At 39.1% G+C, this 15,513-nt stretch overlaps 1 protein-coding gene and 1 long non-coding RNA gene across 2 annotated transcripts in view; one reads left to right on the top strand and one right to left on the bottom strand.

The window, feature by feature from the left end:
* Positions 1–13,976, top strand: part of TMEM39A (transmembrane protein 39A) — a 29,471-nt gene extending 15,495 nt beyond the window's left edge. The window contains exons 4-8 of the mRNA XM_036066782.2: positions 939–1,093; positions 6,641–6,989; positions 7,767–7,954; positions 9,881–10,001; positions 12,629–13,976. Coding sequence (XP_035922675.1) covers positions 939–1,093; positions 6,641–6,989; positions 7,767–7,954; positions 9,881–10,001; positions 12,629–12,862 — 1,047 coding nt within the window. The 3' untranslated portion in view covers positions 12,863–13,976. The remainder of the gene's footprint in view (positions 1–938; positions 1,094–6,640; positions 6,990–7,766; positions 7,955–9,880; positions 10,002–12,628) is intronic.
* On the bottom strand, positions 965–5,637 carry LOC118519380 (uncharacterized). Its single transcript, XR_013445334.1, has 3 exons — positions 5,254–5,637; positions 4,210–4,230; positions 965–1,161 (listed from the first exon to the last, which is right to left on the bottom strand). It is a non-coding gene; the product is annotated as an uncharacterized LOC118519380 (long non-coding RNA).
* Positions 13,977–15,513: the final 1,537 nt, after the last annotated feature.

Here is a 15,513-nt window from a genome sequence, read left to right as displayed (position 1 = left end):
ATAGATGAAGGACCTGAAAAGCTCCTTATCCCCTCCCATTGCTATTGACCCTACATAATTTTTTTTTGCCCTTTCTACATTCTGACACTGCTGTTTTGAGGTTGTAGGAATCTGCCATTTTCCCCTGCATTTTGCTCATTCTCTTCCTAGTTCATTCTGAAAGAACATAACATTGCAGAGCTTCACATTTAGACAAGTATGCTTTCTTACTATATTTAATCTGTCTTTAAAATGTGGGATTAAAGAAAAATATTTGAATAGCTGTGATATAAAGAAGTGGAAGTGATTGTCCATTATTTCTGTGTTTGCAAAAGTCAAAAGAGAAGCTTTTATTTATATAGGGATTTGTCAGAGAAGCTCTGATTATTTTTTGAAGCTCTAGTAATTCATTAAACATTAATTCAGCAAATAGACTGGGGGGAGGATCCCAAAGAAAATGGAAAAAACATTGTTGCCACTATTGAGACTATTACAGTATAGTCTGAAGTCAGATAAATTAATGGTTCAGTATCTTTATGTACATAAAAATCACCTGGTGGATTATTAAAATATAGGTCCCTTGACTTACAGTTTTGTTCCCTATATCTGGTAAGGAAAGGCAGTAGGAATTTGCAAGTTCAGTAAGCAGCCCAAGTAATTCTGATGAATGTGGTTCATGGACCATACTTTGAGAAGCCCCAGTGTAAACAAATTAGACAATGTCATAAGAACTTAAGGGACGTCTGTATGAGAAACTGAGAATACAAGGAGGAACCAACAAATTGCCTGGAAAAGTCTGAATCTTTAAAAATGAAGATAAGGTGGGATGGGGCAGTTTTTCTTCTCCCCCCCTTTAATTGGTGGGGGCAGATTTCTACTAAATCTTAATTCCTTGAGTCACATTGCTTTTGAATAAGGCCATTTATAAAATGTTCCTTTTGGTGCTTCCAAACTTTCAGGCCACTAAGGCGGGTGCAGCATCTATGATTCACTACATGGTTCTGATATCAGCTCGCTTGGTGCTACTCACTTTATGTGGATGGGTACTTTGTTGGACCCTCGTCAATCTCTTCCGAAGCCATTCAGTGCTCAATCTCCTTTTCCTTGGCTACCCGTGAGTACTCCAGTTTTACCATTTTATCAGTAAGTTTTTAAAGAAATTACTGGGTCAAGCAAACAATCCTATAAAAGTGAGGAAGAGGAAATTGTTCAAATATAAGCCAAAAGCTCAGAAAATTGGAAAAATCAGTGAGTAGGGTGACCATATAATTTATTTTCTACACTAGGATACAGTTGGGACAACAGGGATAAACCAGGACTGTCCCAAGAAACTGGAGAGGTATGGCTCTTCTACCAATGGAGAATATTTTAATTGGCTCTCTTCATCAAATAAAGCACCCAAGTACTGCCTATATTGGCACAAATGGTAGGTAATGTTAGTTGAATGAACTGGCTCATCAGTCTTAGTCTTTTGGTCAGATTACTTTGATCTTTGGGTTCATGTAACAGAAATACCCCATACTCAAGCTCTATGGACTTAAGTACTTTTTTTGACCAGCATTTTATTATGGAAATTTTAAACAACATGAGATTGAAAGAATTTTTCAGCAAACACCTGTGTTACCCCACCTAGATTCCATTCATTAATATTTTACTATAATTGCACGACACATAACTGTCCAGCTATTCCTCTGTCCATCCATCAGTCCATCTTTTTTTGGTACATTTGAAAGTTAAAGTGCAGACCCCAGTTCACTTCCTCCAAAATACGTCAGCATATGCTTACAAAAACTAGAGTTTGATATTTGCTTACAGTTTTCCTTTTGAGGTAAAATTCATTATATAAAATAAAACTCACAAATCTGGTATACATTTGCTGAGTCTTGATAAATGCATATACCTGTAAGTCAAACCTGTATCCCAATGTGGAACATGACCATTTTTCCAGAGGTTCCTTCATACCTCTTTGCAATCAAACCCCACCCCCCACTTCCCAGAGGTAATCACTGTTTTGATTTTTTTTCCACCATAGATTAGTTTACCAGTTCTAGAATTTCATATAAATGGAATTATAAGGTATATACACTTTTGTGTACGGCTTCTCTCATTCAGCACGTTGTTTTTGAGAATCCTCCATGTGGTTACATATGTCGGTAACGTTTCATTGTATGAATATACTACAGTTTGTTTAGTCTCCTGTTGAATATCTGGGTTGTTTCCAGTTTGGGGCTATTACTAAAAATAAAACTGTTAGGCACATTCTTATACAAATCTTTTTTTGTGAAGGAATGTTTTCATTTTCTTCAAAGAAATATCTAGGAGAGGCCTTGCTAAGCCATAAGGTAGGAGGAGTATGTTTAGTTTTATAAGAATCTACCAGACCTTTCCCAAAGAAGTATCATTTTATCCTCCCATCAATTCTTTTTTTTTTTAAAGATTTTATTTATTTATTTGACAGAGACAGCGAGAGCAGGAACACAAGCAGGGGAGTAGGAAAGGGAGAAGCAGGCTTCCCGCCGAGCAGGGAGCCCAATATGGGAGTCCATCCCAGGACTCTGGGATCATGACCTGAGCCGAAGGCAGACGCTTAATGACTGAGCCACCCAGGCGCCCTCCTCCCATCAATTCTATAAGCATTCTGGTTGCTCCACATTTTTATCAGCATTTGATATTTTCTGTTTTTTAAATTCTAGCCATTGTGATGAGTGTATAGTTGTATCTTATTATACATACTGGCTTTTAAACTCTTCTGCATAGTTTAACTTGTATACCTTGGGCTAATACTTTCTTCATTGGATGTTAGTAGATAGCTACCACTTATTGCTGTTATGTGCTAGGTGCTGGGCTAGGTGTTTATAAACATCACCTCATGAAATCATCCCATAACCCAGGAGGCTTGTATTTAGTCTGACATAACAGTTCCAAAGTACTAGTGGCTTTAAAAAGTTAGAAGTTTATTTCTCTCTTCTGTATCGTCTGTGTGTAAATCATCTTGGATAGCTGTGGCAGCTAGCTTCAAGGTGCTGGGAGCCAGGCTCCTGCTCTCTTTTTTGCTCCACCCTTCCTAGCAGGATAGACTGTAAGGGAGGTTGGAAATTTGTCTTTAGTAGAACAGCTGTATCTCAACTAAAAATTCTATTGCAGTGGAAGAGCAGGAGAACAGTGGCTCTTGGCAGACAATTAGCAGGCTTTGCCACAGGTAAAGACAGATTAAGAGACTAAAAACCTTCCCTGTGGTCAGACAGTTAGAAAGACTCAGGTCTTTTTGATTCCAGAGTTCTTGTCTGCACCATTACTCTGTAATCAGTAGTTCTCAAAATTGTGGTTCCCAGAACAGCAGCATCAGCATCACCTGGAAATTTTTTAGAAATAGAAATTCTCAGAATCCACCCCAAATCTACTGAAACAAACTCCAGAAGGTAGGATCCAGCAATTTGTCTTTTTTTTTTTTTTTTAAAGATTTTATTTATTTATTTGACAGAGAGACACAGCGAGAGAGGGAACACAAGCAGGGGGGTAGTGGGAGAGGGAGAAGCAGGCTTCTCCCTGAGCAGGGAGCCCGATGCGGGGCTTGATCCCAGGACTCTGAGACCGTGACCTGAGCCGAAGGCAGACGCTTAACAACTGAGCCATCCAGGCTCCCCCCAGCAGTTTGTCTTTTAACAGGCCCTCCAGATGATTCTGATGCCTCCTCAAGCTTGAGAATCATTGCTTTATATAACCATTTATGGTGCTGAAGTGTAAGCATGGATTTATATGGGTAGTTACATAGTATAAAATCAAAGCATAATCAGAGATTATGCAGGGATGGCAGGAAGAGTCTTTCTATTGGTTGTCCTATGGTAGGTCTAATTACACTATTATTTATTTTTCTAATTATACTGTTTAGTTATTTAAGGCAATCAACTCAGTTCATTAGTATTACCCTTTTCCCTACAAAACGAACTCTATATTATAAACATCATTTTTCATGATTCATATTTATTATAAGGTATATATTTTACATCAGTTGTTTCTATATGTCTAGACTAATACTTCACCTACTTCAAATGATTTCATTATTCTGTTTCTCAGCAACAGCTGGTTGAATCAGTTAGGTTTAACTGCATTTGATATGAAAGGCTAATTATGGATATATCAAGGAATATTTTGGGCAGGTTTAAAAGGATTACCATGTCAAAATGGCTAGCAAACTTGTTCATTTCAATTGAGGAATATAAAGAAACTTACTTTTGAAGGTTCTCCACGCCCCTGTAAAACAATGAAAGAAGCATGTAATTTAAACAGATTTTATGTTTAAATATATTTGCCTTCTTCACTTTTTAAAAGTTGAATAATCTTTTACCTAACTTAAAAAATAAGTATAAGAAGTTTAACATACTAGACGGTGGCAATAACTACATCTTTATTTTCTTGTTTATTCATAGGTTAAAAAAGGGACTCTTTACTGCCTTTTTTTTTTTTTTTAACTTGATTCTCAGCTAGCTTCTCAGTTTAGGTTAGTCCAATGACTAATGGTTGTAGCTCTTATATTTATCTTGAATCTGTCCACTGCTCTCTGTAACCTCTGCTGTTACATTCTAAACTTCCATCTGGTCTTCTGGTAATCCATTGTTGCTCTCCTCCTTTCAATTTTTTATTGTAGCTGTAATGATTTTCAGAATGGAAACTGAATCATGTCACTAACCCTCTTTAAAATTCTTTAATGAGTCATTTCCTTTACCCCCTTTTACCTTACAGAGCCCTCCAAAGTCTAAGCCTTTGATGCTAACTTTCTAGTTTCTCTCATTCTACCCTGTGTCAGTTATCTATTGCCATATAATGCTGTAACAAACAGCTGCAAAACCATGGTAGCATTCCACAATGTGTATTTATTGTGCATGCGTTGGAGTCAGCTGGAAGTCAAGAAGCGCTCCTGATCTTAGCTGGGTTCAGTCATCCTTGTGGGATTGACTAGCTGTCAGTTTAAGTAACCAGGACAACTCAGCTCTGCTCTACGTGTCTCTCATGCTCTGGCAGGCTAGGTATGGACACATGAAATTGATCGAATGGAATGAAAGCAAGCCCCAGCGTGCAAGCCCATTTTAAGCTTCTGATCACATCGTGTTTGCTGACATTCCATGGGCCAGAACAGGTCACATTGTTGAGCCCATTGTGGGGCTAGGGCAGGGTCACTTCACACACAGAATGAGGGCTGTGTAGTAAGACTACAGGAAGGGTTAAGAAATGGGGCCATCCTTGCAATCTGCCACACACCCTAGCCTCTCGTCTCACCTCTATATGTGCAGCTTGTGTTTCGGCAATATTGACAGGTTTCTCTGGCCTTCACAGTTTTGCACATGTGTGAGTTCTGCCTGTTGCTTCTTCATTTACTCCTTCCCACACTACTACTCCAGGGCACATTCATGGTGGATCACGGAGCTGCTAACCATCCTCTTACTTTGTAACAAGCTCATTCTTTCTCCCTCTAGAGAAAAGTAGGAATAGGTGAATTTGTTAATATTTTTATAAAATACATAACTAAATAGGATATCTTTGTAATTGCTATTTTTCATATCTGAATTAATGCCAGTGAAATGACCATTTTATTTACAATATGTAAGTCACAATGTGGACATTACTAATGAGGACTGGGGAAAGTATTTTAAAAAGTTTTAAGGAACCAAGGTTGAAATAACTGTAAGAAGTTATGAAAAGTCTCAAAAATATTCAGTCCTTTAACCAAGTTATTCTACTTATAGAAATTTTTTTATTGTACTTCTAGAATTTGTTTCATTAATTCATCAAATATTTATTGAGTGCCTAGTATGTTTCAGCCACTATTTTAGACATCAGGGAAATAGCAGTGAATTAAGTAGACCTAAATCTCTGGTACACGGAACTTATATTGTAGTGAGGGGGAAGATAGACCAAAAAAAAAAAGAACAGAACACCCCCACCCAAATAAAAAACCTGAAAAGTATGTAAAATATATGAGTGGTAAGATCTGTGAAGAAAAATAACCAGGCAGGGGGAACTAAGAGGGCCTGTAGGATTGGGGTGGGTGATGTAGTAGGGAGGCAGGGTAGCCCCTCACTGAGAAGGGGAAATTGGAAGGGAAGGGCACACCATTTGAAAATTACCAGATGCACACAAAGATCATGTAGGATCTTATCCATACATTCATATTTATGGTAATGCAAAGTAAGTAACCACCTAAGTTTCCAACAAGAGAGAAATGAGTAAATTATGGTACATCTCTATGAGAATACTATAGTATCTTTAAAAATTGTTATAGAAAAAATATGTAATGACATGAAAAAAATGCTCAAAATACACACTCAAAGTTACAAAACAGTTTATACTGTATGAGGCTAAACATATAAAAGAAAAAAGTATGAAGTCTGTGCACCCAGTTGTAAAAATTATAAAAGTGATCATTTTTTGGTGTTTCTATTTTGTCATTGTGATTTTCTGTAGTCTTCTATTATTGTACAGTGAATGTATATTGCCTTTGTGTGGAGAAATTAAAGAACTTCCCCAATAATGAATTTATTGTCAGCAGAGTCCCTGTTCTCTTAAGTTCATTCTCGTGAATCATGACTATTTTACTAACATAGTTATCAGCTTTGATCTTAGGTGGCATCTGTGGTCTCATTTTCTTATTTACCGTCTTCTACAGGTTTGGTGTTTATGTTCCACTCTGCTGTTTCCACCAAGATAGTAGAGCTCATCTTCTTCTCACAGACTATAACTATATGGTTCAGCACCAGGCGGTAGAAGAAAGTGCCTCAACTGTGGGTGGCTTGGCCAAATCCAAAGACTTTCTCTCCTTATTGTTGGAGTCTCTAAAAGAACAGTTTAATAATGCCACGCCCATCCCCACACACAGCTGCCCTCTATCTCCAGACCTCATTCGCAATGAAGTTGAATGTCTGAAAGCGGATTTCAACCACAGAATCAAGGAAGTTCTCTTCAACTCCCTCTTCAGTGCCTACTATGTTGCATTTCTCCCCCTGTGTTTTGTGAAGGTAAGTGGTTCCTTTTATGTGCTTCCTGGATTTGTGTGTGAATGACATAAACTGGGTATTTCTTATTTAATCCCCCTTTTCTCTGTCTCCCCTTTGGCAGCCTGGATGGTGGAGTTCGGCTGCATCTGGAGTGCACTAATACCGCTCCTGGTTGGCGGATAGGTATTTCCATATATGTGATGCACCCGTGGTGGTCCCCTCTTTTTTTTCTCTTTTTTAAAGTTTTTTTTTTTTTCCAGTTTCTGGGGAAAATAAAATTTGTGTTTATAATAGAATCAGTATGTAGTAGCTTAAGAGGATTGAGGTTTTAATACAGTTCAGCCTACTGTAGTTGATCTTAACGTGGTTAATCAGGACTTTCCTTGAATTTAATCTAACCTTTATCTAAATTTCAATTTACTTCAGTAGAAAAGAAAAATGGTCTGGATGTCACTTGAGCCCAAAATCTTTTGGGACATTTTAGTACCCTTTCTTCACCCACTGAGAAGCACATCTGCAGCCGGAGTGGTCATTTACAGAGGGCACTCACCTCTTCTAGAAAGGAAGCACTTAAAATATAATTGCCTCTCCCTCCCAACCCTAATTCATACAGCCAGAAAGTCAGGTTGAAGGATTTTGGAGGACTCTGCTCTTGAACTTTCTGCACGGACAGCAGGACAACCAATGCATGTGTGACTCAGTGTGGCATTTGTCTGCAGGGCGTATGTACACGCACCCATCCCTACCTTCTTGCTTAACAGTGCATGGATCATTTCTCCCTTTTCTGATCTTTTCCAGAGTACCCAGTACTATGACATGCGCTGGTCATGTGAGCACCTCATTATGGTGTGGATCAATGCTTTTGTCATGCTCACCACACAACTGCTACCATCCAAATACTGTGATTTGCTACATAAATCAGCTGCTCACCTGGGCAAGTGGCAGAAGCTTGAACATGGGTCCTACAGCAATGCTCCACAGCACATGTGAGTAGCCTAGAGGGTAAAACCATATAACACCTTCTACATGCTGCTGATCATGTTTATTTGCTTTGTATGCCATTCTTGTTCTTGGCTTTTGAACATTTAATTTTTAGTTTTTTGTCTACGTGGATGCCTGTCATCACTCTAAACTGAACACAGGGGACATTAACTCATTCCCACCACCATCCCCAGTCCCTCCTTAAATGCCTCCTACCTTTCAGCTACCCGGTCACCCTGGAGTGTGTAATTTGTTTCCCAAGCTGTAATATTGGAGTTTTCTTTCAGTCTTAACCCTTTGCCCAAATTCACAGAGTCATGATATATTTTTAATTCTCTTTGGAAGCCTGTAAGATTCATTTTCTCCTCCTCATTGCCACAGCTAAATAGTTGCTAGCTAATCATCTTACACTCAGGCAGGTAGAATTTGCTTCTCACATCTTTTCTTTCTAATAAATGCAAATATGTTCTAGTAGTTTTCCTTGCTTGCATTTTTTATCTTTTTTCCTAAACTCGCTAGTGAATGTTTCCCTGCTTTTCCCATATTTAAATGAAAACTCTCCCTAATTGAGTTCTCTCTGAGTATTCCTCTCATTGTGTCCCCTTACCAGTCATTTCTCTGCATGGTCCCTGTGATCCAGAATGGGTAACTTTAGAACCCTTTTGTTCTCTCACTTCTGAGCCCTTCACCGTACCTTCCTCTCAGACCTGGACCATCTTCATCTTCCTCCCTTTTATAATTGGAACATTTCACAAATTTCATCACCTAGAAATTCTTTCCTAATGAAGTGGGACAGATTGAGGGGACTTTCCCTTCCCCTGTCCCCCTCAGAGTCCTCCCTTCAATTATCTGCCTTGATGTCTGATACAGATTAGCACAGGCCTTCAAGCCCAGGAACTGAAAGAGATTGGGCCAGGCTGAAAAGAAACCCGACTGTGGGCAAAGGACAAATTTCAATAAAAATTGAAAATACAATCCACAGTACTAGTACTGTACATCTTCAGGCTCCTTGATGGCACATGGCCATGAGGTGTATCATCACTTTAATGCTGGTAAGTGTGAGCAAGGCCGACGGACCATTTTCTGAACTGGGAAAGCTTCAGGGTGCTAGACTTTTTTCTTTTCCTTTTTTTTTTCTTTTTTTTTTTTAACATACCTAAAATGTCCCAGTTCTTACCCTAGGAAACTAACCTTTCCAAAATCAGGAAGAGATGAATTAACTTAGATTTTTTAAAAAGCTTAACCTGAAGATCCCCAACCCCACCCCAACTCCATTACATTGGTGCTGGAAACAATGAAGCTTCTTCCATAACTTCTTTTTCCTAGAGAAACTTCTATAAAAATAAACCAAGAAAGCAGTAAAAAGTAAAGTCTGTGTGTCATTACCTCGTGTGTCTCTGTGTTCTGTACGGCTTCACGCATATATGAGGCATTTGAAGTATGTGACAAATAGACTGATTTTCTATAGCTTTTGGGATATAGTTCTACAGTAGATGTCATGCTGATCTGACAGTGTGTTCATTTCTCCACTACTCTCACTACAGTCCGCTTTCTCTTGTTTGTTCTCTCTAGCATTTCCATCAATAGATTTTGCTCGCTTGGGATTGAGATGACAGTCCACTTACTTACACTCGATTTTCTGGCTCGTAGATGCCTTACACATTAACTTCTGCTCATTCTCCAACGCCTAATAAGTCCTCTGACACTGAGTTAACGGTATCACTTTGCAGCCTCTCTACTATATAGCAATGAAGTTATGATAACAAATCCTTCCTAACTCTTTCCAGTTTGACTATACAATGTATTCTCAGAATTCAGGCAGATGAAGCCTTGAATACTTAATCCCTTCCGTAGAAATGTAGTTGGCCTTGCCAGACACTGTCTTATCTGTAATTGCCAGTATGCTAACATTGCATTTCTTTCTCCCTTAGTTGGTCAGAAAATACAATATGGCCTCAAGGGGTGCTGGTGCGACACAGCAGATGCTTATATAGAGCCATGGGGCCTTACAACGTGGCGGTGCCTTCAGACGTATCCCATGCCCGCTTTTATGCAAGTACCACTTACTTCTTTTCAAACATAAACTTAGTGGTGTTAGGAGGCCACCATGTGTGTAAGCACCTAGCACAGTGTGTAGCACATGGTAGTTATTACTACTGCTATAATACTGGCCCTTGTCTCTTGGAAATATATTCTGAAAGGCAGTTTGAAGATCAGATACCAGATAGCATTGTCCCAGCTCCAACAGCTTAAAAGTCATACTGGGGTTTGTTGTGTCTAGTATTACCTGAAACAAGTAGGCAGTTATTTGAGACTTCCCTTTTTCATCTTAAATTTTTATTTGTAATAGTTTGGTTTAGTGGTGTCCTTATTATATTGTGTTTATGTATCCTTAAGTGATATTTAATATAGTAATAATGTAATGGTTTTGTTTTTTGTTGTTTTTTTGGTATTTGTCATTTGTATCACCTCCTTAAAGTACCTTGACTTCCCTTTTGAAAGTAAGACAAATGCCATGATCTCTGGCCTTTTACCTTTTCCTGGATTAAAGGGAAAAAGGCTTACCAGTTAAAAAGGAAGAAGCAATAGACATCCGTTAAACCCAGCTTCTGTCCCATTTGAATTTATGCCTTGGATTATGTTCTATTGATCTTTCAGTTTTCTGGAAATTCTGACTCTAGGAGGCAGAAGTATTTATTTATATGGGAAAGGCTAGCTGATCAGTGGCAGTGGGGAAAAGAAGGTGCATGCAGGGGACTGTTCATAGTGCAGTGCCTTGCCTTTCAATGGAGATTATAGTCTAAAAAAGAATTGGAGATCTTTTTTTGAGATACTTGCATCTCATTCTGCCTCCCTCCCAGTTCCCTGTGAGGGCACATGGGCTTTCTGGTTCTGCAGGTGTTTGCTGCTAAGGGCCTTTCAGTTAAATACTGGGAATTTCACATCAGGGCTGGATGTTTGTAAATACAATGGGGGTGGGTAGGGGAGGACAGGGTGAGGGCTGGGAGGAGCATGGGGCAGGTGAAAGGCCCTTGAATGAGGAAACTAGGGAGGAGCGGACTTAAGTCACAACCACATAAGCATTCGGTTTCTACACAGAATATTTAATTCAGTCAGGTGTATTCCATAGGCCGTTAATGACTTCTGTTGGCCCTTGCAGTCACCTCAAGAAACCTGTAATAACCAGATACTCTACTGGAGTTTTCTGCTTGAAAAATAAGTATTTTCCTTGCTAGTGTGTTGGATAGCTGAAGAATCAGGTGAAATCCAAAGAATAAGGATTAGGGAAATTAACTTATTACTGATTTTGCATGACCGAACAGGTAAATCAGTGTTTTGCCAAAGTGGTCCCTTGGGCCACTTGCATATAAATCACCTGGCTCACTCTTTAAAGTAATTCAGGGCCCCTACCCCAGACTTCTGAATCAGAATGTCTGAAGGATTCCAGGAATTTACAGCATTTACCTATTTGGAAATGATTCTTAGGCACACTGAAGTTTGAGAACACTCATTTAAAATGTGCCGACTACCTATAGCTGTTAGAAGTTAAAACTTTTCCTCACCTTTCTACTCATTCAGTTTATAGCTTACTGGCACATTTAATTTTAATTGTTATAATTGTCGCAGAAACTACCATTGCCTGAGTCCTTCTGGAATATTAATTCTGAGCCAATTTTATACATGGTATTACTGGATATCATATACTATAACCCAGGTTAAACATTTTCTTTCTCTCAAAGAAGGACCCGAAGAACCTTGCTACCTTTTGGAGCTGTCATGATGATTTGGCTTTATTCTCAGATTTGAACCTTGAGGTCTAAATTAGTTTATTTAAATCTGATATACTACCATTGCCACAGTTTGCAGCCTTCTATCTTTCTATTCATAATATGTTTTTATTAGTAAACCAGGATTTAGCCTCTTAAAGTGAAGAATTTGGTGGAATAAAAACAGTGAGCAGCCCTGTTTTTAGCCAAACTCTAATACTGATTAATTTTTCCTTCCTTCCTCATTGTCCTGTCTGTGCACCCTACTTCTTAATATCCAGAAAAAAACCCAGCAGAAATATATGGTGTAGAGGATTTGAGTCAGTGATGATGGTGGGTAAACGGTTTAAGGGAAAATTAAGAAATTATTGTTTTGATATTTCCGCTGGTAAGACTTCCCCTCCCCCCCAGACTTGTCTAGTGTATTTATGTCTTAGATCAGCCCACAGACTAACAATGATTTTTACTTTTTTAAATGGTTCATTTTAAATGGTTTTAAGTACCTATATAATATCTTTAATTTTTGCCTCTTGACTTGCAAAGTCTAAAATATTTTCCATTCAGTCCTTTATCCAGTCCCTGTCTTAGATAAATGTACTTTTGATTATCTCAAATAAAATATATACCCAAGATATAGTTTTAAGAAAAATGTTCAGAGGCAGTTCTTTTGGGTGGGATCCTTTCTCATATCTCAGGGCATTGAAATAAAATTTATTTCCTTATTCCTTGAGCAAAAAGGAGAAGGTTTGGGTCTCTACAGCAAGAAATAGCCTGATGTTCAGTAAGCAGATCCATATGTTATTGCACACAGGAACCTGTAAATATGAAATTGTTTTAGGAGAAAAATGTGAGAATAACTACAGTCTTTACCTTTCTATGAAATAACGTTTTGCTTTTCACCTTCCTTTACAGTTCCTATTTCATCGTCCATTAAGGCTGTTAAATCTGCTTATCCTTATTGAGGGCAGTGTCGTCTTCTACCAGCTCTATTCCTTGCTGCGGTCGGAGAAGTGGAACCACACACTTTCCATGGCTCTCATCCTCTTCTGCAACTACTATGTTTTATTTAAACTTCTCCGGGACAGAATAGTATTAGGCAGGGCATACTCCTACCCACTCAACAGTTATGAACTCAAGGCAAACTAAGCTGCCTCTCAACAATGAGGGAGAACTCAGATAAAAATATTTTCATACGTTCTATTTTTTCTTGCGATTTTTATAAATATTTAAGATATTTTATATTTTGTATACTATTATGTTTTGAAAGGTGGGAAGGGTAAGGGATATTAAATGTATCCACAAACAAGGTGATGTGATCTTTCATGTGTTAGTACATTTGAATAATACACAGGACGAGAGGTGTGCCTCTCCAGTAAAGAGATTGATTTGTTTGTATGGCTCTGGAATAACTCATTCATTTATGAACACATCTCATATATCACTTGACACCATATCTTTGGTGTGTCTACTTTCCTTCCTGTCCTTTCATTATCTTCAGTCCTCAGTTGGCCTCCGTGCTACAGAAAGGGAGATCAGTGGAGTTGCCTGACAGCACCCATTCTCTTTCTCTTTGGCTGGTTAATAGTTTTGGAATACTTGGGGCAAAGAGTGGCTTATAGTCCTGGCTGGGACTCTCTTTGTTGCATCCTGGAAGGAAGCATTTCTGAGAAATAGGAACTCAGTGTTTTGTTCTGCCAAATGACATTTAAAAATACCTATGAATAAGCTGCTGTCCTGAAACTCAGAGGATATTGCTGTCATTTTCCCTGTTCTTCTTTTGCCTCTTAAGATTTTCCTTTAATTATTAGCTGTTTGAAGTGATACTTTTTAAGACAAAGTCTTTAGAGTGCCCGCACTCAGGAAGAAGGTGTATGGCTGGACCAGTGGGAGAAGATGAGTGCAAATGCCATGTGGGCTGGAGTATGGGCAGGCTGAAGATCCCAAGTGACTAGAAGAATGGGCAAGTCCTCAGCTAAACGATCTTGGATGCAGTCTGGGCAGCAGCTCACCTACAGCGGCATGTTTGGAGTTATAAGCTGAAGTGAAATAGAAGAAGTTACCTCTTTGTCCCCCGATAATTTGATCTGTGCCTAAAATGTGTGTTTTTAATTTCAAATTCCAGAACCTCTATGTTTGTGAGCATTAACCCTTTTCAGTCCATGTCCGTATTCTCGAGAGGTGATCTTCGTCAATTGATGTCACTAGTCATCTAAGCTTCTGAGGCCTTGTCTTGAGAGCCTGAAATATATTCTCATATGTTTTCTGTGCTTGGTTTGGCTTTTTTACACTGTGAACTCTTTGGTGAAACACAGTATGACTTATGAAGTAAAAAGACCAATCATGTAATTCATAAACTGGCTCTGAAAACAATTCTTGCAGAAGAGTTCCCAACAGGTTTTCAGCAAAGGCAGCATGATGAGGGGTAGGTGTATATATACAGCTACCCAAGGTGAATGCTGTGTTTAAATTAACCATTGTTTTCTTAAGTATTTTGATGAATATACTTTTTTTTTTTAAGTTACATAATTTGGCAATCAGTCTAAATCTATTCAGCTATTCAACAAACGCATATTGACCACCAGGCACCATGTTAGGCACTGGGGATATAGATAGCAGTGAATAAGAAACACAAAGACCCTAAGAGAACTTACAATGTGGGGGGTGCAAAAATGTGCCATAAATAAATTTATATGTAATGTCTCCTGGTAGTAGTAGTAAGTGTGGTAAAGAGAAAGTAAATTGGGGCAAGGAAATAGTACTAGGAGTGGCATTGCTAGAAGGCATCTTTGAGAAGATAATTTCTGAGCAAAGCAAAGAAGCAAGACTGAGCCATATAAATAGCTTTGGGGAGTATTCAGTAATAGCAAGGGCAGTGGCCTAAGGTGGGAACGATTTTGGTATATTGGAAAAATAGCAAGGTAACCACAGTATATTGGTTTCATAAATGGTTCAGCCTAAATGTGGTAGTTCTTGGAGTGAAGGAGGGCAGGAAAGTTGGTGTTTCAGTATTCTTTCCTTAGGGTCTTAAAGATAGGGTTTCTTTTGATTAATAAACTTTTTTTTTTTTTTTAAGATTTCACTGATTTGCGAGAGAATACACGAGTGGTGGGGAGGGGCAGGCAGAGGGAGAGGGAGAAACAGACTACCTGCTGAGCAGGTAGCCCAACTCGGGGCTCAATCTCAGGACCCTGGGATCATGACTTGAGCCAAAGGCAGACGTTTCACTGAGCCACCGAGGCACCCTTGACTAACATCTTGATGAGGTTACTTGACAGTTAAGAGCAAAATGGGTGGTCTTGGCACAAAGATGTCTTATCAAAATGGCTCCAAGTTGGTTCTGTCACTGAAAAGCAGCCCAGATAACTGATTAGAGATAACAGACTACTGTAAGCTGATCCCACCCCCACCCCTTCTAGTTTGACTTGTCTCGGCCATGACCTGAACAGAGTGGTACAGGGGGACCAGAGGCCAGGCTGGCAAAACGAATGAGGATAAGAAATAACTAGTTTTGGGGGCGCCTGGGTGGCTCAGTCGTTAAGCGTCCGCCTTCGGCTCAGGTCATGATCCCAGGGTCCTGGGATCGAGCCCCACATCGGGCTCCATGCTCCGCAGGAAGCCTGCTTCTCCCTCTCTCACTCCCATTGCTTGTGTTCCCTCTCTCACTGTGTCTGTCTCTGTCAAATAAATAAATAAAATCTTAAAAAAAAAAAAAAAGAAATAACTAGTTTTGGCTAAAGGAATTAGGAAGTGCCCCCCTCTCTTTTCAGATATGACAGCATCAGGGAGATAAAAATCTG

Source organism: Halichoerus grypus, chromosome 1 (genome assembly GCF_964656455.1).
Source record: "Halichoerus grypus chromosome 1, mHalGry1.hap1.1, whole genome shotgun sequence".
Lineage (NCBI taxonomy): Eukaryota > Metazoa > Chordata > Mammalia > Carnivora > Phocidae > Halichoerus > Halichoerus grypus.
This window is presented reverse-complemented; position numbering and strand designations above follow the sequence as displayed.